Raw genomic sequence first — 22999 nt, forward strand, 5'->3', positions numbered from 1 at the left:
CAGGGTGCAGCCCCCCCCGGCTGCGTTTTGCCCCCCCCGGCAGCCGGGGAGCTCCCAGCCGGGCCAGGGGCTTGGGGCAGGTGCAGAGCTGGGGGCGATGGTTTCCCAGCCCGGCCGGGGTGCAGGAGAACCAGGGTGGCCTCGTGGGTGCCGTGTCCCCCCATGGTTGGGGCTTGGGGACACCACTCACGTCCCTTTGGGGACCCTGGCTGCATTGGAGGGACATGGTCAGGGAGGTGATGAGGCAGATGCTGGTGGCTTCCTTAGGTTTCGGAATTAGGCACCGACCCCTTTGGGGCTGGCACAGGATCCACAGGGGCACGGTGACGGGTGCTAAAGGGTGACCCCCTGCCTCGTGCCACCGTCCTGGTGTCACACCAGGTTATGGAGCAGAGAAACCCCCTTGGCGGGGCAAATTGTGGGTGATGGGTGCTGGGGACGCTGTCACCCATGGCGTGGTGGGACCATGCCGGTGCGGGACGGGAATTGGTGCCGGGGCTATCGCCAGTGCCAAACCCCACCCTGTGCCGGCGTGCACAGGGGCAGGGGGGTTAGGAGGTGTGCCCCCCCCTCTTCTCACAGCTCTTCTCTCCCCCCCTCCCCGCCCGTCCCTCCTTGGCCCTGCAGGTCTGTCTGCGCCACCGCCCCGCGCCGCTCGGCAATGCTCACAGCGGTCTGCGGCTCCCTGGGGACCCAGCCCTCCGACGCGCCCCGCGCCTCCCCGAGCCACCTGGACCTGCAACCGCTGCAGCCCTTCCAGCCCCACGGCAGCGCCGCGGCGGGCGCCGCCGACTTCGCCTCCCCGCTGCCCCCCCCGGAGCTGCCGCTGGCGGGTCCCGACGCCGCCTTCGCCACTCCCGGCACCTACGAGCCCCATGGCCCCCCGCGGTTAGAGCTGCCTGCCGACGGCCCCGCCGCCCCCGGCGCCTACACCAAGCTGCTGCCGGCCGCCCCGGACATGGCGCATCCCTACGAGCCCTGGTTTCGGCCCCCCCATCCCGGCCCCCCCAGCGAGGAGGGAGTCAACTGGTGGGACCTCCATGCCGGAGCCAGCTGGATGGAGCTGCCCCCCGGGCAGGGCGGGGGGCTGCAGGTGCCTGGGCACCCCGGGCTGCCGCCGGCCCTGGGGGGGTACGGCGGGGGGGAGCACCAGCTCTGCGCCCCCCCTGCCCACCTGCTGCCCCCCCCTGCCCAGCACCTCCTGGGACCGGAGGGGGCGAAGGCGCTGGAGGGACCCCCCGAGCCCCGGGGGCCGGAGGCGGAGGGCGGCGGGCGGCCAAAAGGTGCCCGTCGTGCCGTGCCGCGGGGCGGGGGGCAGGCGGCGTGCCGCTGCCCCAACTGCCAGGAGGCAGAAAGGGGGGGTCCCTGCCCCGAGGGGGTGAAACGCAAGCACCTACACAACTGCCACATCCCCGGCTGCGGGAAGGCGTACGCCAAGACCTCCCACCTGAAAGCCCACCTGCGTTGGCACAGCGGCGACCGACCCTTCGTCTGCAACTGGCTCTTCTGCGGCAAACGCTTCACCCGCTCCGACGAGCTGCAGCGGCACCTCCAGACCCACACCGGCGCCAAGAAATTCGCCTGCCCCGTCTGCGGCCGCGTCTTCATGCGCAGCGACCATCTGGGCAAGCACATGAAGACGCACGATGGGGGCAAGGACGGGGGCGAACCCGAGGTCAAGGGCGCCGGGGACCCGTCGGCTGGCAAGGGAGGCAAGAGGGAGTCCGAGGGGGGTAACGCCGCCCCCACAAACTGAGCCGCTGAGCCCCGGGGGGGACACGGATGGAGGTGGGGAGGACCCCGGGCGGGGGCCAGGGGGACCCTTCGGGGCCGGTCTCCGAAGGGTGTTGGGGTGGGGGGGGCGCAGGGCTGGCACCTTGTGCTCAACGCGGTGGCGAGGCGGGGGGACACGCCGGTGGCACAGCTCCCGGTTGGGGAGCGCCGGAGCTGCGGCTGCCCTGCGGCAGTTTCACTTGTCCCGCTCCCGCTCTCCCGCCCCGGTTCCCCCCCGTCCTCCCCCGGCTTCCCAAATCTTTCTTTCGGGAGGCTGCTGGCAGGCGGCGGGGCTGTTTGGGAGGAACATCAATGGGAGCCGAAGGAGCAGGCGCTGCCCGGGCACGTCCGGCCCCAAAGGGGAGGAAGGAGAAGGAGAAAGGGAGAGAGGAGAAACCCGGGAGCCTTCGCTCGGGGAGGGCAGCCGCAGCCCCCCAGCTGCCTCCCCGAGGTCCCCCCCAAACCCTTGGTGTCCCGGGCTCAGCCCCCCCATGCCAGCCTTGCTTTTTTGCCACCCATGAGGTTTTGGCACCCCCAGGGGTGCACACAGGGGCTCGGGGGGTGCCCACAGCCCCCTGTCCCGGCTGGGGATGCTGGGCTGGAGGGGGTCTCACATCCCCTGGAGCCCTGCTTTGTTTGGGGGCTTGGGGGTGCGAACGTCTTTTTTGGCCCAAATCGAGGCTAAAATGGGAAAAAAGAAATCCTGCTTGAATGTGAGCCGTGGCGGGGCCGTGGGGGGCCGCGGCAGGCGCGTGGCGCGGCGGCGGGCGGTTGCCCAAGCGCACACCTGCAGTTTTCCCACACCCACCACCGCCGCCGCGGCCCCGGGCGGGAAGCACACGGGGCGGCCGCGGCCCCGGGAGAGCCGGGGCGGCCACATTCCTCCGGCCTGGCACAGCCGCGCTGCCCGCCGCCCCACGACCCCCGCCTCCCCCCCCGGCGCCCCGTGGCCGTCCCTCCCCAGGGACCCTGTGACTGCGGGGGATCCCCCCCGGGCATGCTGCCTGTTTCCCGGGGACCCCATTGCCGTCCCTCCCCGGAGATCCCATTGGGGACAGCAGCCAACCCCCTGTGTGTGCTGCAGGTCCCTCGGGGACCCCATATCTCCAGGGGACCCCGGCTGTCCCCCCCCCGTGCATGCTGCCTGTTCCCCGGGAGCCCCAGAGCCGTCCCTCCCCGGGATCCCGTATCTCCAGGGGACCTCTGCCTGTCCCCCCACCCCGTGCATGCTGCCTGTCCCCCCGGGGACCCCCATAACTGTCCCTTCCCAGGTCCCTGTATCTCTTGGGGACATCCTGGGGCATCCCCCACCAGGGACCCCATATCTTTCCTCCCCTGGGGCCATCCCCCTTCCCCCAGGGGACCCTGTATCTGTCCTTCACCCCCTGGTTGACGGCCCACAAAACTCTTGGTTTTTGGTCCTTTTGGGTCTTATCCCCCCGATTTTGGCAGAACCCCTTGGACACAGAAGGAGACGCTGAACCTGGGACCGGGGGGGGGGGTATTGGGGGGCAGTGTTGGGGGCCGGGTGGGATGGGGCTCGCAGGCTGCTCAGGGCACCCGGGACTCCCCCCGGCTCTGTCCCCCAGCCAGCACCAGTTCACACCAGTTGGGAATCTGGGGAGGGAGGAGATTTGGGGGGGGCAATCTCCCGGCATGGCCCCATCCTGGGGGCTCTGGGGAGGCCGTGTCTGGGGCTGCGGGGGCTCCCCAGGCTCGGAGCACCCTGGGGTCTGGGTGGGAAGGGGTGAAGTTGAGTGGGGTCCGTGCCCAGAGGGCGCCCCGAGGCCTTCGGTTTCAATTGTTTTATTATTATTATTATTAATTATTAATTATTATTATTATTAATTATTATTATTTTATTAAGGTGAAGCCAGGCTTTGCCACTCGGGCAGAGTGGACGTCTCAGGCTGAAGCTGTGGCTGTGGGCCTTATGGATGGGGAGGGGGGGTAGGACCCCTCAAAGGGTCCCATCCCTGTCCCCGTCCCTGTCCCTGTCGGTGTGCGAGGGGCCGATGGCAGCCCCGCTGCGCCATGGGGTCGGGGACGAGCCGTGGGGCTGGAGAAACCCAGCACGAGGTGAAGTCTCGCTGGGGGGGGTCCGCAGGGACACGTCCCCAGCCCCGGCACGGCCACCACCACCCCTCCGCAGGACTCGGGTGACCTGGGCTGCCCGCAGCTCTCAAAGGACGTCCCCGACTCCCGGCATTTGCCTTTTCCAGCACAAAATTCCCCCTCGGTGCCCGCAGATGGGATTTTACCTCTCGCGGGGACCCCGGGGGGGCTCAGGACCCTCCCCAGGGTGTCGCGGCATCACACTGGGGGCTCATCAGATTTTGGTAGCTGAGCCCGGCTCTGGCAGCGGCTGGGGGCTCCGGCGTGTTGGGGTCCCCCGTGCTGCAGCTGCCAGGGCAGGTTTAGGGGGGCTGCGCTGGGGGCACCCCAAGGGTGGGCTGGGGAGGGAACCGCCGAGAGCAGGGGGTCCCGTGGTGATGCCGGGGCTCAGCCTCGCCTCGCTGCCCCCCCCGGGGCTGGGACCCCCGCCCAGCTCAGAGCCGGGGGGCTGCAAGGAGGGGCCCCAGGTGTGCTCTGCCCCCGCACCCCCCCGGGGCCCTGCCTGCCGCGATGGGGCAATGAAGGCTGTAAAACCGGGTGGGGAAGGACGGAGGCCGGCTCCCACCCGCCGAAACCAGTCCAGCCTGCTGTGGCGTGGGGATCCCGGCCCCGCGCCCCGAACCGCCGCGTCTCCCACCCCCGAGCCACCTCCCCGGGGCAGGGAGGAACCGGCCCAGCCGGGGGCCCCGGGCGTCCCGCACCGAGCCCCAGCCCGGGGCGGGGGGCGGCTGGCCGCTGCGGGGGGTGAAGGGGAGCGGGGGACCCCGGGTGCGGGGTGGCCCGAGGGGTGCTGCGGCCAGGGGCGAGGGGTGCCTCCCGCCCAGCGAGGGGAGCGTTTGTGCTGTGAAGAGGCGGCGGGGCTGTGGGTTTGGGTTTTGTACTGGAATAAACGCCGCGTGTTTTCCACGCCCCGGCTCTCCGGCTCCATCTCTGCCAAGGGACCCAGGCATCCGGCACCCCGACCCCCACCCATCTCTGCCAAGGGACCCAGGCATCCGGCACCCCGACCCCCACCCATCTCTGCCAAGGGACCCAGGCATCCGGCACCCCGATCCCCACCCATCTCTGCCAAGGGACCCAGGCGTCCGGCACCCCGACCCCCACCCATCTCTGCCAAGGGACCCAGGCGTCCGGCACCCCGACCCCCACCCATCTCTGCCAAGGGACCCAGGCGTCCGGCACCCCGACCCCCACCCATCTCTGCCAAGGGACCCAGGCATCCGGCACCCCGACCCCCACCCTGGCCTTGGGCCTCCAGGGCTGCTCGGTATGGGGATGCAGGAGGGTGCTGGCTGGGTGGGGGGTGACCCGTCTGAGGACCAGCTGAGCCCCCCAGGAGGGCCGCATCCTCCACCCCTCTGGCTCGGCCTCGCAGGCCGGGACGCGCCGGGCGGGCGCCCAGGGTCCCCCCCGCGGGCAGGGTGCTGCCCAGCAGGTCTGCCTGCATACCGCGGGGCGGGCGTGCCACGCGGGCCGCTGCCCACGCGGGGTGCTGCCCACGGGGGGTACTACCCACGCGGGATGCTGCCCACGGCGGGGTGCTACCCACGCAGGGTGCTGCCCATGGGGGTTGCTGCCCACGGGGGGTGCTGCCCACGTGGAGTACTGCCCACGGGGGGTGCTGCCCACGTGGAGTACTACCCACAGGGGGTGCTGCCCACGCGGGGTGCTGCCCACGGGGGGCTCTTCCCCATGGGACTCCCCCAACTCATACCCGGGTCCCCCGTCCCTGCCCCACGGGGGACGACCTGGTACCCCCGTCCCCGGGCTCCTTTGGGGTCTGGTTCCCCTCACGCCCCACGCGGGTGCCGGTGCCGGTCCCCTCCCGCTGCCGCCGTGCGGCCTCCGGCCACGGGGCGCCGCCGTCGCCCGGACGTGGCGGGACGAGGGGGGGCGGGACCGGGCAGCGGCGGCGGCGCGGGAGCAGCGGCAGGTCCGTGGGGCCGGGGTGTCCCGGGAACCGGGGCTGTGCGGGCGGGGGTCCCGTCCACGGTCGGTGCAGGGGGTCTCGGTTACCAGGGCCGTCGGGGGGGCGTCCCCGGTCGGTGAAGAGCTGCGGGGTCCCGGGGCAGGAGGTGCCCACCAGGTCACCCCGGGATGGGGTTCCCGATGTCCCCCCAGATCCGGGGACCATGTCATCCCCCAGCCCCTCCCAACCCCCCCGTCTCCCCACATCCGCCAGCCCCAAAGGGACCCTGGGGAGACATCCAGGACAGGGACAAGTGGGTGACGTCCCCCTCGGTGCCCCCCCCCGTCCCCTCCACCCGGTTTAGGATGGCAGAGTGGGATCCTGCACCCTCGTCCTGCGACTGCTTCGTGGCGCTGCCACCGCACACCGCGGCGCCCGCTGTCATCTTCGGCAAGAACGCCGACCGGCCGCGCCATGAGGTCCAGGAGGTTGTCTACGTCCCCGCCGCCATCCACCGCCCTGGGGACAAAGTCCAGGTGAGAGTGTGCTGGGACCAGGGCGGCTGCAAGGGACGGTGCAGCGAGTGCGCCAGGTCTCAGCCCCGCTCCGTATCCCCCCCCACCGCAGTGCACCTACCTGGAGATCGAGCAGGCGGAGAGGACCCACGCGGTGGTGCTGAGCCGTCCCGCCTGGCTGTGGGGTGCCGAGATGGGTGCCAACGAGCACGGCGTCTGCGTGGGCAACGAGGGTGTCTGGACCCGCGAGCCCGTGGGGGAGGACGAGGCGTTGCTGGGGATGGACCTGGTGAGGTGAGGACGGTGTTGTGTCCCCCACCCTGCTCCGGCCACACCATGCCGTCCCCCACCACCGGCAACGGGGTGCTGCCGGCACGGCAGGCTGGGTTTGGAGCGGGGCAGCTCTGCCCGGGAGGCCCTGGAGGTGATCGCGGCGTTGCTGGAGCGCTACGGCCAGGGCGGGAGCTGCAAGGAGGAGCCGGTGCCCTTCGTCTACCACAACACCTTCCTGCTGGCTGACCGCACCGAGGCCTGGGTGCTGGAGACGGCTGGCCGGTACTGGGCAGCCCAGCGGATCCGAGGTGAGTGGGCACTGGTTGTACTGGGAGGTCGGGGAGCCCTGTCCCCCCTTTCCCCCAGCCTGACCCCCCACCCCGGCCTTCGCAGAGGGGAGCCGCAACATCTCCAACCAGCTCAGCATCGGGAGGGAGATCACGGCCGAGCATGCGGGGCTGCGGCAGCGAGCCCGCAGCCAGGGCTGGTGGAGCGGGGATGGCGAGTTCAGCTTTGCCGAGGTCTTCTCCCTGACGCACCAGCCCGCCCGCATGGAGGCTGCCAAGGCCCGCTACTGCGCCGGCAAGGAGCTGCTGCGGCAGCACGCAGGTGGGGACGGGATTGGGGGACAGGGACGGCCGCCCACAGCTCGCCCTGGCATCTCCACGCTCCCCATGGCCGCAGCAGCTGGTGGTGACGTGGCTCTGCCTCGCCTGCTAGGTCACATCACGGCGGAGACGTTCATGGCCATCCTGCGGGACAAGGCCAGCGGGATCTGCGTGGACTCGGAGGGCTTCCGCACGGCGGGCAGCATGGTGTCCGTGCTGCCCCGGGACCCTGCCTTGCCCTGCATCCACTTCTTCACGGCCACCCCTGACCCCTCCAGGTGAGGACGCCGGTGGGGGACAGCCCCGCTCCAGGGGTGACGGGGACAAGGCAGAGCCGTGCCGCGGGCTGAGTGTCCCCAGGGAGCAGCATCCGTCCTTGCGCTGGCCGGTCCCGGGGCCCCAATGCTCCTCTCCGGCAGGTCCGTCTTCAAGCCCTTCGTCTTTGCGGCCGGCCTCAAGCCCGTGCCGCAGGTGAGATCTCCCACCTTCCGCGACGACCCCGCCAAGAAGATCCCGCGGTTCCAGAGCACGGTCGATCGGCGGCACGAACTCTACCGCCGGCATCAGGCGGCGCTGGAGCTGATGGAGAGGGACCAGGTACCGCAGACCCTTCCCCAGCCGCCGCTGCCCCGGGACCCTGGCGCTGCCCCCGGTGATGTGGGAGGCAGTTGAATTCCCTGAGGGCGCCCGGTCTCAGCTCTCCCCCCTCCCCGACCCCACCAGGAGCGGGGCCAGAAGCTCCTGCAGACGCTGCGGGACCTGGAGAAGCAGGGCCTGGAGGGGATGAAGGCGCTGCTGGGGGGGACGGTGGCCCCCCGCCCAGAGGAGCTGGCTGACCTCTTCTTTGACTGCGTGGAGGCAGAGATGAAGTTTTACACATAAACCCCACACAGGTGGGTGGGCTCGCCCCCCCCGCGGCATTGCTCCTGGATAGGGGATGAGAAAACCTTCCCGGTGCCCGGCCCTGGCTCCCTGCGTCCTCCCGCCGCGGCTCTGCCGCTGACGGCGCGGTGGGGAACGGCTCAACCAGCGTCTCCAGCCCTGCCTGGGGGTGCGGAGCTCCAGCCCCCTAACTTGCCCCGGAGGAATCGCGATTTTTGAGAGGTGGTCATGGCCTGAAACGCGGGTGCGGAGGGAAGGAGAGGGACGTGGAGCGGGATTTGGAGCCACCGTCAGGCAGAGCTGCCTGTGCCCGGCCCCTCTGGGGCTGGCTGCGGGGCTGGGGGCTCCCTGGCAGACAGGCGGATTGCTGTGGGAATAAAGAGGCTTTAATCCCAACTGCGCGGTGCCGTGCTGGTGCGGGGTATTTGGGGTAACTGCCTATTTCTTGCTCCTTTGGCGCCAGTCTCCTCCTCCAGAGCCTTGGTCCGGGGCTGGCTCCTGCCGGGAGCTCGCTGGGGCTGAGGGCAGGCGTGCTGCCCGCCAGGTCCCAGCAGGGGTGGCAGCTGCGTCCCCGGCTTCGCTTGGGGACGGGGCTGAGATCGCCTCGGGCCTGGGGCCGTGATGTAGGCTGCTCCCTCCCTGCCTGGGCTCAGCGGTGCGGGAGGCAGCAGCAGACCCCGACACTCCCGCAGCTCCTCCAGCTCTTCCAGACGGGTCCGGTGTTCCTCCAGGGCCTCCCTCTGCCTCCGTTGCGAGTGCCCGGCCAGCTCCCGGTGCAGATCCGCAAAGAAATCTGCCAAGGACGGAGGGAGGGAGAAGAATTACAGGAGACCTTGCACGGCCACCCGAGCTCCCTGTCACCCTTGGGGACAGAGGGACCGGCCTGCTTAGCCTCCAAGCGTGCAACGTGTCCTGCTTCAGTCTGGGCACCTTTGCCTGCAGTGAAAGGGCCGCTTGGCTCTGAGAGCAACCCGCCGTCTTCATCCTCACTGCTGGAAGAGCCTCCTTCCTCCTCTTCCTCACCCACGCCACCTTGGACGGGCTGGGCGTCCAGCTGCAGGAGGTGGGGCAGGGCTCCCACCACCAGCTCTCTGCAAGCACCGAAGGAAGAGCAGACATTCCCCCGCCACACGGCATCGCCTCGGGGCTGGGAACGCGGTGGGGTGGCACTCAACGCCCTGGCACGAACCCCCCCGGCACCGCTCTGCACAGCCCACCCCACAGCCCGACCTGGGCAGGGGGCAGAGATTCAGATTTCTGGGATTTGGGTAGGGGGCTGTATTTGATATTTGGGGCCCCCGCTAAGGGGCTCACATGGTTTGGGGGACTTGACCTTCTACCCCGCTCTTCCCCGCAGGCTCCCCTGACCCACCTGTATCCGTGCTGGTGGGTGCATTCGTTTCCCGTTAAGTCGAGGAGACGGAGGCTGCGGGGCAGCTCGTCTGCAGAGATCAAAGGGAAGGCGGAAAGGTGATGAGATGGGACCTGAGCTCCCCCCGCCGCCAAACCCCCACGCCCCCCCATCTCCCGCAGCTCTTCACCCACCCCCAAGGTGACAGCCCCGCCGTGGGAAGCAGTCTCTCACTTCACAGCTGGGGAAACTGAGGCAGGAAGGGCGGGAATATGTATTGCACACACTCCCATGTGAGAATTGAGGGTTTTTCCCTTCACAGGATCTCACTGTTCCCTTTCTCACCCCTGTCCGCAAGCAGAGGGCCTGGTGCCACAATAGCAACGCTACAGAGGAAGGGAGGGAGATATTATCCCTCTGTCCCTCCCTCTTCTACCAAAAATCCCCCACGGGAGGAGCCGGCTGAAGGATGGACGAAGGGTTGTCAGAGCTGGAGCAGCTTTGCCATGAGGTTGAAATCCCCAAGTCTGATCTGAGCCGCTGACATGTTCTGCTGAAGCAGGACACAAGGTGGAAGCAGACACCTGGAGTCCAGCAGAAGGGACGGCTCAAACCTGGCCACAGGGCTCCTCTGGTGTCACACTGGAGCGCGCAGGCCAGCCCCAGGGTGGCTCTGCTGGGGCTCTGGCCGGGACCTGAGGCCAGAGGCCCTGGCAGAGCCTGGACCAAGGGTCCGCCGGCATTTCCCCGGTAGCTGAGGCACCTCTCGAGCAGACCCAGGCCACGTCCGGACCCGTTCCTGCCTCCCACCTGGGTCCAGCGTCTGTATCTGGTTGTGGGACAAGTCCAGGACGCGCAGGTGTCGCAGGGGCTGCAGGTTCTCCACTCTGCGGATGCGGTTTCCAGCCAGGGAGAGGAACCTGCAGAGCACAGGGAGGGCATGGTGTGAGGCTGGGGGGATGCCACGGCCCCCAGGGTCAGAGCCAGCGGCACCAGGCTGTCAGGGGCTGCAACTCGAATCCCCGCGGTTCTGCCACGGGAAGGAGGGATCCCTGCTCTCCTCTGACCATGGAAAGCAATCTCCCTGGGGGCAGGAGCTGCCCGTACCGCAGGTTGGGAAAGCAGCCCAGATTCTCAATCTTCTCAATTTGGTTCTGGGAAAAAAAAAAAAAAAAAAAGGAACATGTTTTTCTACTGCATGAAAAATCAGACTTCAGGAGGCACCCTGGCATCACTCCAACCTCACACAGGCAACACGATGTCCCACCACTGCCACGGGAGCTTTATGGAGAGGGTATGGGGCTGCGACAGCACGGGGAGCTCAGCAGGGTTCAGGAGGACCCTAAGGCTCCTGATGTGGCTTTGAAAAACACCAAATGGCTGACGCCAGACCTCGCTCAAATTCCATCAGTGGCACTGTCATCGGAGGGGAGCGCTGCCAGCCCCTCTGGCCATGAGGGGAGGCAAAACTCTGGAGCAGAACTGGGGGTGTTTGTGGTCCCCCCGAGGAGGCCTTTACCCGCGGGACCAGGGCTGATCTCTGCTGTCCCACGCCTGCCATAGTGCCTTACCTGCTGCAGGTAGAGGCTGTGAATCTCCCGCAGGCTCTGGAGCCTCCCGATAGCACAGATGTTCTCCCGGTCCAAGCGGATGGTCGAGGGGGACGCCAGCTCCATGGATCTAGAGGAAGGGGGGTGCTCAGGGTATCTTTTGTGCCCAGCCACCCTCCTGTCAGCCTGGGCGGTGAAGGTGGGCTCTGTGCGGATCCTCACCCGCTCTCTGGGCGTGGGGGCTCCACCAGCCGAGGCAGGTTCCTCGTGGCGATGAGGCTGTCGGTGAGGGTCACCCCCCGGGGCATCTGCTCACAGCCTGTGGGAAACCCAGAGTGAGGGGGCCCAGGCCAGCAGGGTCCAGCCCCCCCAAGCTCCCCAGGCTGACCCATGAGCAGGACCCACAATGGCTCACTCACCCCCAAGCAGGGTCTCCCGCTGCCCAGCCATGATGGGAGCGTGGCCTGGATCCTTGTCCCTTCCTTGTGCCCTTGGGTGGGTGTGTTGGGGGGGCTGGGCTGGCCCCACTGCTCTCTGCAAGGGGAAGGGTGGTGAGGCAATGGGGGGCAGAAAGCTGCGGGCTGGGGGGGTCGGTGGAGACAGGACTGCCGGGCTAGGGGGGATCAGTGCTGGGACCCCCAGGTGGGGCAGAGAAACCCCAGGGCCTGGGGGGACCATGGGGCTGGGATCCCTGGGGTAGGGGGCATAGAGACCCCCGGGCTAGGGCCGGGGGGGGGTCACGGGGACCAGGCCGGGGCACAGAGACCCTCGGGCTGGGGCAGGGCCGAGGCCGGGCTCGGGGGGGACGCGGGGGCCGGCGGGGGCGCAGGCCGCAGCGTGCCCGTTGCTAGGAGACGGGCGGCCCCGGAAGGGGCGGGGCGGAGGGAGCGCGCCCCCCCCTCCGGCACCGTGCGCCCTCTCCGCGCATGCGCGCCGCGGGTCCTCCGCCTCCCCACAAGCCTTTGCGCTCCCGCGAGCAAGATGGCGGCGCTGAGCGGCGGAGGAGCGCCATGGCGGCGGGGTGAGGGGCTCCTCGCCGGGGCTGGGCGCCTCCACGGGGCTCGGGCAGGGGCGAGCGGCGATGCCGGGCGCAGGCCTGGCGGGGGAGGGCGTGCATGCGACCTGACCTGTTCTTACATGGTCCCGGCTCTTCTCCCGCTCCCCCCGGGACCCGGGGCCCTGGCGCCGGCCCTGAGCGCTGCCCGTGTGCCCCCTCTCCGCAGGCTGGCTGCCCGCCCTGCAGCTCGTCCGCTGCGGCTCCAAGGCGGTCACCCGGCACTGGAAGGCCATGCACTTCCAGCGTCAGAAGCTGATGGCCGTGACCGAGTACCTGGCCCCGCGGCCGGCCGTCCCGCCGCGCTGCCTGGCCCCCAGGAAGGAAACGCTCGAGGAGGTAATTTTCTGGCGTGTGGCCGTTGTGGGTGTGCGGCTGTGGGGCCTCGGTGTCCGAGGAGACCGAGTGGCTTTGGACACCCCGTGTGTGTGCTTTGCTGCGGGGACTTGACACGGGGTCTGCAGCCCCCACCGGCTGCGGTACAGAGCTCCGGGACAGCCCTGCCTGTACTGAACACCTCTACGAGAGCTTTCCGGGGTGTTTACTGCCCCTTTTCATCACGTTGTGGGTGTCTGGGAGATGCCCCAGCTGGTAATCAAGTGCTGGAAACCAGGTGAGTCCCGATCCGTGGCAGCATCGTGCAGCAGTTGGTCCGTTCGCAGGGTCGGAGCGGGGGGAGGCGGCAGCCTTTGCCCCTTCCCTGCCCCTGTTGCCCATCGCTGCTCGTTCCCTTCAGGACAATGGTTACGTCCGGCTGTTACGGCGGCAGGTGGAGGAGGTGTTCCGGGACAATCGGATGATTGCTGTCTGTCAGTACAACTCCATGCCCGGCGAGGACGTGGTGCTGATGAGGCATTACCTCCGAAAGCACAACATTGAGGTCAAGTTCGTCCTGAACGAGGTAGGGGCAGAGCTGCCGGGGCAGATCCCGGTGTGGTTGCGGGAGGGAAGGCAGATGGGAGCTGGGACGACCGTGTGGTGCCTGCCGGGGTGAAAAGCTGCATTTTGAGAGCTGTCTCCCCCAGATTGTCAGACCTGTGCTGTCGCAGTCCAAGTACAAGAATCTCCTCCCTCTCTTCGTGGCTCGCAATATCCTGCTGGTGAGCCGGGAAGCGAAGGCGAAGGAGATGCTGCGGGTGCTGAAGGGAGTGCCACAGATCAACCTTCTGGGTGAGAGCCTTCCCTGCGTCCCCATCTGCTGGCGCCGGGCTCGGGGCTCTCATCCGGCGCTGCGGAGAGGTGCTGCCTCCGGCAGGGTCCACGCTAAGGGAGCTGCGTCTGCGGGGTCGCTGTCGTGCTCATTAAAATGAGGGGATGGATGGCGAGGGGTGGGAATCCTGCCTGCAGGACCAAGCCTTTCCTTGTGTGCCTGTGGAAGACGAAAGGGCTCTGGCTCTGGCACCCCATCTCCCGTCCTCAGCTCTGCTCCTCTCTTCCAGGCGCCTGCATCGACGACACCATCCTGAGCAGGCAGGGAGTGGAGAACTTTGCCAAGCTGCCCTTGCTGGAGGCCGCCCAGGGGCAGACGGTGGGTGCCCTGGCCCTCCTGCCCTCCCAGACCTCCTCCCTGCTCCAGCGCGGCTCCGCGCACCTCACGGCTCTCCTGGATCAGCACATCCACCGGCTGCAGGCTGGGGAGACGGGGAGCCCAGCCGAGCCCGCCCCTGCCCAGAGCTCGGGGGCTCACTGACGCTGGCCCCCAGCCGGGCCCCGTGTGTTGGCTGGGAGTCGGCTCCTTCACCGGCTGTGGCCGAGGGGAGTCAGGGATGAAGATTTGGCGCCGGGTGGGCGGCCGGCGGTGGGACTGAGGGCAGCGGGGCCCTGCGGCACCACCGGCCCGTGCGGGGAGCCCTGGCCCTTCCCTTTGCTCCCCGCTCCGATGGCGCCTGGGAACGACCCGGCTGCGTTTTGGGTGCTGTGGGGCTGCGGTTGGAGGGTCGCTGGGATCGGCTGGAGGAGGCGGAGCGCGGCGTGGGGACCAGTGGCCATGCTGGCGGGGAGGACGTCCAGCGTGCCCAGCCCCTGCGCCCTCCGGAACGGGGGGCACCAAGGGGGAGCCCGGCAGCGCTGGCTGAGTCTGTGGGATGGTTGTTTTGTCCATTAAAGCGTGGTGGCGGAGATGCTGGAGGCCTCATCTTGGATTTGGGGGGCGGGTGGGGGGTTCCTGCCCCTCCATGCTGCGGGGAGAGGCCGGGCGCTGCTCCGCGGCTCACCTGGAGCAGAGGGCAGAGCGGCGCTGGGAGGTGGGCGAGGGAAATCCAGGGTGGGGGCTAAAGCACAGCTCAGGGGTGTGGGCTCCGGGACCCCCGTGGGGTGGTGCCTCTCCCGGGGGTACCCCCGCCCCGCATGGGCAGAGCTCGTGGGTTGGCCCTTCTCCGGTGGGCTGGGGCTGGCCTGGGTGGGGAGCAGGCGCAGCCTGGGCGAGACCCCCTCCCCATGCGGGAGAGGAGCCGTCCTGCTGCCGCGGAGCTGTCCGCGGCCTCGGGTGGGGGGTCCGGGTCTGGCCGTGCCCGGGACGCGGGTGGGTCCAGCTCTGTGCGGGCAGCCGGGGAGGGGGGGCGGTCCCGGTGCCCCGGCGGGCCCCCGGCGCTGCCGGCTCCGGTCCTCCACGGTGCAGGGGGCAGAGCCGAGCGGCTCCGGCCCGGCGCCTCCGCCTCCTTCCGTGTTCCGGTTCCTGCAGCCGCCGGGCAGGATGCGACCGGCCCCGGCCCCGGCTGCCCGCCCGCCGCCCGCAGAGGTGAGCACCGGGGACCCGGCCCGGAGCGGAGGGGGGGCTCCAGCCCCGCGCCCCCTGCCAGGGCCCCACCGCCCCCGGCACCCGGATCCGACCCCCGCTGCTCCGGGGGGTTGACATCCGCGTGGGGCAGGCGGGGGGACACGGGGATGGGCTTTGCCCCAGGCGGGGCGGGGGGGACGCCGGGCAGGGGGTTGCCCCGCGCTGCCGGGGGTCGTGCCCGCGGCCGTACCCTGCCCGGAGCAGGCGGGGGCTTTGCGTCCCGCCTCGGTGGGGGCTGCAGGCGGAGGAGGCGGCTGGAGACCCCCGGGGGTACCGGCCCAGCCCCGCTCCCGTGCGGGGGGGTCCCGCTCCCCTGCCCTCCGGCAGCACCCAGGGGGGCTTTCCGCTCGCTGCCAAGCTGGGCAGGGCAGGGGGGGTCCGGGCTGCGGTGGGAGCCCCCCGTCCTCCTCCCCTCAGAGTGGGGGTGCACAGTGCCGCAGTTATCGGTGCTGCAGTTATCGGTGCCGCGATTATCGGTGCCGGGCCTTGGCCGCCGTCCCAGGGTTATCCCGGGACTCGGCGCTACCACAGCAGCCAGGACGCCTGCGTACCCTGACAGGGGCAAGGCTGGAGGGGGAAGCTTCCCCGTGCCTCAGTTTCCCCCTCTTGTACTTGAGAAGGGCAACGGGAACACCCTGCCGGGAGGCAGCATAGCTAGATCGGAGATTTTGGGGGGTATGTCCTGGTTTGGGGGTGCCGGGACGGACCGGGGCTGATCCCACTCTCTGTTCCCCGGGCTGCCCTCCCAGCTGTGCCCGCCGCGGAGCTGCCATATGGCACCGAGTCTACGGGGTGATGGGAGCAGGGTGGCAGGGACGGACTCTGGACCCACCAGGCAGGGGGTAGAGGCGAGATAAGGCTGGGTGGGTTGAAAGCTCCATCTTGTGCAGAAGCTTCTGGGTCCCAGCTGCAGTCACGTGCAAGGCTCCCCGCTCCCAGGGGGCAGGAGGATCCCCCCCTGTCCTTGTCCCTGCGAGGGAAGGGATGACGGTGTCTGGCAGGGCACAAAAACTGCTGGCAGGGTGGGAGATGCCCTCCCTGGGCTCCCTGACGTGGCGTCCCCTCCTCACAGTGGCTCCCACCGCCTGGGCTGTGACGGCCAAGCTCGGACCACCGACCTCGCAGTGCGGATGGGAGGGGGGGCTTGGCCTGGTCCCCCCATCCTCCTCCGCTCGCCGGCCATGGGCAGCCACGAGAAGGACCTGTCCTCTCCGAAAAGGGCCCTGTCGCGCTCCAACAGCACCGTGTCTTCCAAGCACAGCAGCGTTCAGCAGGTTGGGCTGGGGGGGCTCAGCAGGATCCCAATGGTGTACCCCGGCTGGACTGGGGGTACCATGGGCCCTCGGGGGGCTTCACCCCACTTTAAGAAGGGGAATACAGAGATGCTCTGTCCCCTGGGGAGTACCAAGTGTCCCTGCCTGGGGACAAGGTGGGGAGCACCCCGGCTGCCCCTGGTGCCAAGGGACCCCCATGCTGACCCCCATCGCCGGCAGGGCTCGGAGAGCTGGGAGGTGGTGGAGGAGCCGCGTGCGCGGGGCAGCCCGGGCCAGGAGCCGCAGCGGCACGAAGGGTACCTGCTCAAGAAGAGGAAATGGCCCCTGAAGGGCTGGCACAAGGTAACGGGGCAGAGCTGGCACCGGGAGCCGTCCCCTGGTCCCCCGGCGGGTCCTGGATGCCGTCTCCATCCCTGGGGCAATTTGGGCCCCTGGTTGTGGGGCTGCAGGGATCAGTCTCTATCTGCTCCCCCCAATAATCATCCCTCTCTGTCCCCAGAGGTACTTTGTGCTGGAAAACGGCATCCTGAAATATGCCACCACACGCCAAGACGTGAGTGTGGGGCTGGGCTGCGTCCCTGCAGCCTCCCCGAGGGCTTGGGGCAGGGGAGACCCCATGGTCCCCATGAGGAAGGGGGGCTTCCCCCTGACAGGCGTCCCTGGGCTCCCCCAGGTCCTCAAGGGCAAACTGCACGGAGCCATCGACGTCCGTCAGTCCGTCATGTCCATCAACAAGAAGGCGCAGCGGGTCGACCTGGACACGGAGGAGAATATCTACCACCTCAAGGTGCTGGTGGGGGCTGGAACTGGGGCTGGGGGCGTTAGGTAACCCCCACCCAGGTCCCCCCCACCCCAACTTGCCCCTGTCCCACAGATCAAGTCCCCGGAGCTCTTTGCCAGTTGGGTGAGCAGCCTCTGCTCCCATCACCAGGGCGAGAGGCCCGAGCCCTGCCCCAGGGGGGGTCCCGCAGGGAGGACCCCCACCAACGCGCAGGTGGGTGGCACCTTGGGATGGTGATATGAGGCAGTGTCTGGGCGTGGGGCTCCCGACAGCAGCCCCGGCGGTGCCCCTTCTCCCCTGCTGCAGGGCCCGTGGACGCGGATCCTGCCCTCGGGCAGTGCCCCTGCCCTCTCCACCCTCGCCAGCTCCCGGGACAAGGTGAACGCCTGGCTGAAGGACAGCGAGGGGCTGGAGCGCTGCTCGGCTGGTGAGCGGGGCGGGAGGGGATGCACGGGGTGGCGGGGGGATGCCCTGTCCCCCGTCCCTGACTGGGCTCGCTCTGTGCCCATCGCAGAGCTGTCGGAGTGCCAGGTGAAGCTGCAGGAGCTGACCGGCATGCTGCAGAGCCTGGAGGCCCTGCACCGCATCCCCTCGGCCCCCCTCATCTCTGGCAGCCAGGTGAGCGGGGCAGCGGCGGGCACAGGGCTGATCATCGCCCAGTGTGGCAGCCCCCCTTCCCAGGGAGGGTCCGGCTCCAGCCCCCTCCTCTCGCTCACAGCCCTCAGCCGCCACGGAGAGGCCCAAGAAGGGCAGGAGGACCACCAAGATCTGGTGCACCCAGAGCTTTGCCAAGGACGACACCATCGGCAGGGTGAGGGGAAGCGGGCGTCCCACCGAGCTCTGCCTGCTGCCGGCTGAGCTGCTGCCCGGGGACAGAGCCCCCCAGGGCCCTGCTGACCCCCATGTATCCCCCCAGGTGGGCCGCCTGCACGGCTCCGTCCCCAACCTCTCGCGCTACCTGGAGCCGTCCCAGAGCCAGCTGCCCTTCAGCCTCCCCCCCGAGTACAGCCAGCTGCAGAGGAGCTTCTGGGTCCTGGCCCAGAAAGGTGGGATGGGGCAGGGGGTGCTGAGCCCCGCCGGGGGTCCCGGTGGTGGCAGGGCGGGTGCCGAGGTGCCATGCCGCAGCTCGACCGCCTGCCTGTGTCTCCCGGCAGTGCACGGCTCGCTCAGCAGCGTGGTGGCTGCGCTGATGGCCGAGAAGGCCCGTCTGGAGGAGATGCGGCAGGCGCTGGACCGGCGGCGCTCAGCCCCGCGCCCGGGCGGTGCCGGCAACGCCGGGGTGAGGGACTGCAGGGGGCTGGACAGGGCTGCCCCTGGCTTTGGGTCTTGCTGGGGCCCGGGGGTTGTTGCTATTGGGGTGCCGGTGGGTGCAGTGAGTTGGCAGGGTCTCAGCCTGGTGCTGGGTGCCTGGGCAGCAGCGGGGCGATCCCCCCCTCCCCATCAGCCCCATGCTGGCTGGAGGGGACAGGCTGAGGGGGGCTTGTCTCAGCCTCCCCCTGCCTCCGCAGGCCACCCTGCGCCGCTTCCACTCCCTCTCCGTCTCCTCCGACACCACCCTGGACTCCTTTGCCTCGCTGCACCCCGACGAGGTCAGGGGGAGCCGGGATGGGGCGGGGGGTCCGGGTGGACGCCCTGGGGCGGGGGGCTGAGGCGGTGGCTGTCCCCACAGCCGGACGTGCTGCCGGCCAAGGGCCGGGAGCAGCAGCTCTCCAACCGCAGCATCGTCTCGCTGGCCGACTCGCACACCGAGTTCTTCGACGCCTGCGAGGTCTTCCTCTCCGCCAGCTCCTCCGAGAACGAGGTGGGGCGGGGCTTCGGCCGGGGGCGGGGCCAGGGGCGGGGCCATGACCAGGAGGCGGGGCTCTGCTGGTGGGGGTCTCTGCAGACCCCCCTGTCGTCCCGCTGTTGCTGTGGGTTCATCTCTCCCTTCTCTCTCGCCCGTCCCCCCGCTCCGTTAGCCGGCCCGGGAGCTGCCCCCCCTGCTCCCCATGTCCCCCCCAGCCCCTGTATCCCCCCCGGTCCCTACATCCCCCCCAGCCCCCCTGCCCCCTGCAGCCCCCTGCAGCCCCCTGCCTCTGGGCACTCGGGGTCTCCGCAGTCTCTGAGCCTGGTGACGGGGGCCTGGTGCTGCCGGTGGCCCCCCTCGCCCCTGCTCCCCCCTCCTGCGGTACCCACCACCCCCTCCCCGTCCTGGCCCGCCCCCAGCCCATCCCAGGTACCCGGGTCTCGTCCCATCCTGCCGGAGGGGACCCTGCCCAGTACAGCCCCTCCTGCCCCCCCCCCGGTGGGGTAACCCCCAGAGCACCCCCCTCCTCGGGACCCCCGAAGCCGCCGACGGTCCCCTGCGCCTCCCCAGCCCTCGGACGACGAGTCGTGCATCAGCGAGGCCACCACCAGCGCCTGCGAAGACGCGGCCGAGCCGGGGGGGCCGGGCCGCCCCCCGACAGGTACGGAATGGGGGGGACCGGGGGGAGCGGCGCCGCCCCACAGCCCCACCGCCCGGTGCCCGGCAGGAGCGGAGGGGCCGGGGATGCCCGTGGAACCGCCGCCGCTGGAGCTACCGGGGCCGGACCCGCGGCGGCGGAGCTGCCTGCCCGCCCCCCCCGCGCCGTCGGGGGACGTAAGCCTGTGGGGGCTGTTGCGGAGCAGCGTGGGGAAGGACCTGTCACGCGTGGCGCTGCCCGTGCAGCTGAACGAGCCGCTCAACACGCTGCAGCGGCTCTGCGAGGAGCTCGAGTACAGCGCGCTGCTGGACCGCGCCAGCCGCGCCCGCGACCCCCGCCAGCGCCTGGTGAGACGGGGGGCCCGGGGGACACGGGGGACTTCGGGGGCAAGGGGGGGCACGGGGAGATTGAGGGCACGGGGGACTTGGGGAGACACGGAGGGCTCGGGAAGGTCGGGGGTTTGGGGGGCACGGAGGGAGTTCGGGGGGACTGGGGGAGTTTGAGGATTGGGGGGGCTCGGGGGACACGGGGAAACTCGAGGGACACAGGGGTAGGGGTAGCTCGGGGGACACGGGGGGCTCAGGGGACACGGGGGAGCTCGAGGACACGGGGGTACTTGGGGAGTTTGAGGATTTAGGGGGCTCGGGGGACACGTGGGGCTCCTGGAACATGTGGGAGCAGGGGGGCACGGGGGACTCGGGGGGCTCCGGGGACTCGGGGGGCTCGGCCGCGCCCCCCAGCAGCACGGGGCGTGGGCACGGGGATGCACGACCGCGGAGAGGCCACGCCCATTATGGGCGTGATCGGGAAAACCACACCCACCGGGGCGGGATCAACGTAAACCACGCCCTCGATGGGCGGAGCGCGGCGTGCCCCGCCCCGGCGCGGTGGCAGCGGTGCGGTGGCTGCGGTGGCAGGTCTACGTGGCCGCCTTCGCCGTGTCCGCCTACGCCTCCACCTACTACCGGGCGGGCAGCAAGCCCTTCAACCCGGTGCTGGGCGAGACCTACGAGTGCGTGCGGCCCGACCGCGGCTTCCGCTTCATCAGCGAGCAGGTGGGGACGGGGACGGGGACGGGGAGGGGGGGACGGAGCCGGACGGGGCGGTGGCGTGTCCCTTTTCCTCCCTCCAGGTTTGCCACCACCCCCCCATCTCCGCCTGCCACGCCGAGTCCGACAACTTCATCTTCTGGCAAGGTGGGTGCTGAGGAGGGTGTTGGGGACCCGCGAGGGGGCGGGGGGTGGGGGTGTCTCACCTCCTCCCACCCCCCCGCAGACATGAGGTGGAAGAACAAATTCTGGGGCAAGTCCCTGGAGATCGTCCCCATGGGCACCGTCAACGTCCAGCTGCCCAGGTGAGACCCCGGCCCCGGCAGGTGGCCCCACCCCGGTGCCACGCTGCCCTCCCTCCCCCGGCCGACGGTGCGGCGGTGCCCGCAGGACCGGGGACCACTTTGAGTGGAACAAGGTGACGACGTGCATCCACAACGTCCTCAGCGGCCCCCGCTGGATCGAGCACTACGGGGAGGTGCTGATCCGCAACACCCGCGACGCCTCCTACCACTGCAAGATCACCTTCTGCAAGGTGCGCCTGCCCCGCCCTGCCCCGCCCCGCCCTGCCCCGCCCTGGCTCCACCTCTCGCAGCCTACTCCCTGACCCCGGCCCCTCCCTGGCCCCGCCCTTTAGTCCCACCTCATAGCTCCACCCTTCCATGTGCTCCTGACTCCGCCCTTTTTGACATCACCATTGCCTGGCCCCACCTCTGCAGATGTGGCCCCGCCCCCTTCACCCACATGCTTATCTAAACACTGTGTTGTTGCCCCGCCCCTTGCCTGGCCCCACCCTTTTCCAATGGCCCCACCCCTCACTCATGGCCCTGCCCTTTCTGAATAGCCCCACCCTTTCCCAATGACTCCGCTCCATCACTCATGGCCCCACCCTTTCCCAACGGCCCCACCCTTTCCCAATGACTCCGCCCCATCACTCATGGCCCCACCCTTTCCCAGTGCCCCCAACCCTCACTCAGGGCCCCACCCTTTCCCAATGGCCCCATCCTTTCCCAGTGCCCCCAACCCTCACTCAGGGCCCCACCCTTTCCCAATGGCCCCATCCTTTCCCGATGGCCCCGCCCTTCACTCAGGGCCCCACCTTTTCCCAACGGCCCCGCCCCAGCCCCGCCCACCCCACCCAGCCCCCTGTGGCCGCAGGCGCGGTACTGGGGCGCGGGGGCCAACGAGGTGCAGGGGGCCGTGCTGAGCCGCAGCGGGACGGTGGTGGAGCGCCTGGCTGGCAAGTGGCACGAGGGGCTGCACCGCGGGCCTGCCCCGGGGCAGTGCGTCTGGAGAGCCAGTAAGGACCGGGGGGGGGCTGCACTGGGGGGGGGACACCCTGCCCTGGGGGTCTCAGCACTGTGCCCCCCCCCCCCCCCGCAGACCCCATGCCCCGCGACCACGAGAGGAACTACGGCTTCACCCAGTTTGCCCTGGAGCTGAACGAGCTCACGCCTGAGCTGCGGCGGGTCCTGCCTTCCACCGACACCCGCCTGCGCCCCGACCAGCGGTGAGCAGCACCCCAGCACCTGGGGGGGCGTGGGGGTGCTGAGGCTGCCCAGCTCGTTGCAGCGATGTCCGCCCCCTCCCAGGTACCTGGAGGAAGGCAACGTGCCGGCGGCCGAGACGCAGAAGCGCCAGATCGAGCAGCTGCAGCGGGACCGGCGCCGGGTCATGGAGGAGAACAACATCGTGCACCAGGCTCGCTTCTTCAGGTCCGGCACCGGGGGGGCTCCCAGGGCTGGCGTATGGGGTGATACATGGGGCAGGGGGGTACCCCATGGCTTAGGGGGGATGGGGGCACTCAGGGAACAGGGTAGACCCCCCGGGGGGGGTATTGACGGCACCCCGGACGTGACTCCCCCCATCCCCAGGCGGCTGACGGACGCCAACGGCAAGGAGTCGTGGGTCACCAACAACACCTACTGGAAGCTGCGCCTGGACCCCGGCTTCGCCCACCTGGACAGCGCGGTGCTCTGGTAGCGACCCCCCCCGCGGGGCGCTGAGCCCCCCCCAGCTCATCACAGCAGTGGTGCCCAGCAGCGGGGCTGGTCCCCTCAGCACTGGGGGTGCAGTGCCCCCCCCGCCCCCAGCCATTTTGCTAGTATTTAAGAAAAACTGTGATACAAAAAAGAGGGGGGGGCACAGGCGGTGCCTCTCCCCGACCCGGGGCAGAGCCTCGGGGCTGGCTGGGGCACTTGGGGGTAGGGGCTGGCGGTGCCCCCCTGCCCTGGGGGCACAGGACATCTGGGTCCCTGGTTCAAATGGGGGGGTTGTAGCAGGGGGCCTCAGGGTGCCCGCGGGCGGGCAGACCCCCTCCAGCCCCCCCAGCTGTGCGCAGGGGCTGCTCTAATAAAGGCTGCAAAGAGCTGGGGTGTGCAGAGAGCTTCCTTCCCCCTGCCACCAGCCCCGGGGCTCAGGACCCCCCTCCCAGCCCAGGACACCTGGGTACCCCCAGCGAGGTGGGGGGGCACGAGACCCTTAGCTCCCCCCAGTGCCTCAGTTTCCCTCCTCCCTGCCCGCAGAGGAGAGCAAAGAGCCGTGCCCCACAGCGTCCCCTTTATTGCGAGATATGCTGCTGCCCCCGGCCCCACGCTGGGCACGCGGGGGCTCAATAAATACTTCAGCATTAACCCCCCCCTCTA

At 69.8% G+C, this 22999-nt stretch overlaps 5 protein-coding genes across 5 annotated transcripts; 4 read left to right on the top strand and 1 right to left on the bottom strand.

Moving 5' to 3' along the window:
• The first annotated feature begins 661 nt into the window (after positions 1 to 661).
• SP6 (Sp6 transcription factor) lies at positions 662 to 1756 on the top strand. Its single transcript, XM_075171899.1, has one exon. The coding sequence runs from the start codon at positions 662 to 664 to the stop codon at positions 1754 to 1756; it is 1095 nt and encodes a 364-aa protein (XP_075028000.1).
• Positions 1757 to 5774: 4018 nt separating this feature from the next.
• Positions 5775 to 8469, top strand: SCRN2 (secernin 2). Its single transcript, XM_075171509.1, has 8 exons — positions 5775 to 5821; positions 6162 to 6333; positions 6425 to 6606; positions 6694 to 6893; positions 6979 to 7194; positions 7306 to 7471; positions 7613 to 7790; positions 7917 to 8469. The coding sequence occupies exons 2-8, from the start codon at positions 6163 to 6165 to the stop codon at positions 8073 to 8075; spliced, it is 1272 nt and encodes a 423-aa protein (XP_075027610.1). The 5' UTR covers positions 5775 to 5821; position 6162; the 3' UTR covers positions 8076 to 8469.
• On the bottom strand, positions 8460 to 11844 carry LRRC46 (leucine rich repeat containing 46). Its single transcript, XM_075171510.1, has 8 exons — positions 11396 to 11844; positions 11199 to 11295; positions 10998 to 11106; positions 10534 to 10580; positions 10237 to 10346; positions 9448 to 9517; positions 9006 to 9166; positions 8460 to 8868 (listed from the first exon to the last, which is right to left on the bottom strand). Exons 1-8 carry the CDS (start codon positions 11652 to 11654, stop codon positions 8462 to 8464), a joined length of 1260 nt encoding a protein of 419 aa, XP_075027611.1. The 5' UTR covers positions 11655 to 11844; the 3' UTR covers positions 8460 to 8461.
• An 88-nt stretch (positions 11845 to 11932) lies between these two features.
• Positions 11933 to 14151, top strand: MRPL10 (mitochondrial ribosomal protein L10). Its single transcript, XM_075171511.1, has 5 exons — positions 11933 to 11997; positions 12200 to 12369; positions 12767 to 12931; positions 13056 to 13200; positions 13470 to 14151. The coding sequence occupies exons 1-5, from the start codon at positions 11958 to 11960 to the stop codon at positions 13718 to 13720; spliced, it is 771 nt and encodes a 256-aa protein (XP_075027612.1). The 5' UTR covers positions 11933 to 11957; the 3' UTR covers positions 13721 to 14151.
• Positions 14152 to 14717: 566 nt separating this feature from the next.
• OSBPL7 (oxysterol binding protein like 7) lies at positions 14718 to 22970 on the top strand. Its single transcript, XM_075171505.1, has 23 exons — positions 14718 to 14767; positions 15879 to 16080; positions 16300 to 16422; positions 16580 to 16633; positions 16754 to 16867; positions 16955 to 17074; positions 17168 to 17288; positions 17376 to 17479; positions 17580 to 17672; positions 17778 to 17907; positions 18016 to 18140; positions 18370 to 18450; positions 18531 to 18662; positions 19218 to 19308; positions 19375 to 19652; positions 20223 to 20360; positions 20438 to 20501; positions 20581 to 20659; positions 20745 to 20889; positions 21513 to 21654; positions 21738 to 21864; positions 21947 to 22069; positions 22229 to 22970. Exons 2-23 carry the CDS (start codon positions 15937 to 15939, stop codon positions 22335 to 22337), a joined length of 2637 nt encoding a protein of 878 aa, XP_075027606.1. The 5' UTR covers positions 14718 to 14767; positions 15879 to 15936; the 3' UTR covers positions 22338 to 22970.
• The last annotated feature ends 29 nt before the right edge of the window (positions 22971 to 22999 follow it).

This window comes from Calonectris borealis, chromosome 22 (genome assembly GCF_964195595.1).
Source record: "Calonectris borealis chromosome 22, bCalBor7.hap1.2, whole genome shotgun sequence".
NCBI lineage: Eukaryota > Metazoa > Chordata > Aves > Procellariiformes > Procellariidae > Calonectris > Calonectris borealis.

Excerpts from the sequence above, each read along its gene's own strand:
- SP6 (XM_075171899.1), top strand. The coding sequence starts at position 662 with ATGCTCACAGCGGTCTGCGGCTCCCTGGGGACCCAGCCCTCCGACGCG.
- SCRN2 (XM_075171509.1), top strand. The coding sequence starts at position 6,163 with ATGGCAGAGTGGGATCCTGCACCCTCGTCCTGCGACTGCTTCGTGGCG. Across the intron at positions 6,607-6,693 it reads CTGGGGATGGACCTGGTGAG|GCTGGGTTTGGAGCGGGGCA; the intron begins GTGAGGACGGTG and ends CCGGCACGGCAG. Across the intron at positions 7,195-7,305 it reads GCTGCTGCGGCAGCACGCAG|GTCACATCACGGCGGAGACG; the intron begins GTGGGGACGGGA and ends CTCGCCTGCTAG.
- LRRC46 (XM_075171510.1), bottom strand. The coding sequence starts at position 11,654 with ATGGTCCCCCCAGGCCCTGGGGTTTCTCTGCCCCACCTGGGGGTCCCA. Across the intron at positions 11,296-11,395 it reads GCGGGAGACCCTGCTTGGGG|GCTGTGAGCAGATGCCCCGG; the intron begins GTGAGTGAGCCA and ends GGTTTCCCACAG. Across the intron at positions 10,581-10,997 it reads ACAGCCTCTACCTGCAGCAG|AACCAAATTGAGAAGATTGA; the intron begins GTAAGGCACTAT and ends TTTTTTTCCCAG.
- MRPL10 (XM_075171511.1), top strand. The coding sequence starts at position 11,958 with ATGGCGGCGCTGAGCGGCGGAGGAGCGCCATGGCGGCGGG. Across the intron at positions 12,370-12,766 it reads GGAAGGAAACGCTCGAGGAG|GACAATGGTTACGTCCGGCT; the intron begins GTAATTTTCTGG and ends CGTTCCCTTCAG. Across the intron at positions 13,201-13,469 it reads GCCACAGATCAACCTTCTGG|GCGCCTGCATCGACGACACC; the intron begins GTGAGAGCCTTC and ends CCTCTCTTCCAG.
- OSBPL7 (XM_075171505.1), top strand. The coding sequence starts at position 15,937 with ATGGGAGGGGGGGCTTGGCCTGGTCCCCCCATCCTCCTCCGCTCGCCG. Across the intron at positions 20,361-20,437 it reads TCCGCTTCATCAGCGAGCAG|GTTTGCCACCACCCCCCCAT; the intron begins GTGGGGACGGGG and ends TCCTCCCTCCAG. Across the intron at positions 20,660-20,744 it reads GTCAACGTCCAGCTGCCCAG|GACCGGGGACCACTTTGAGT; the intron begins GTGAGACCCCGG and ends CGGTGCCCGCAG.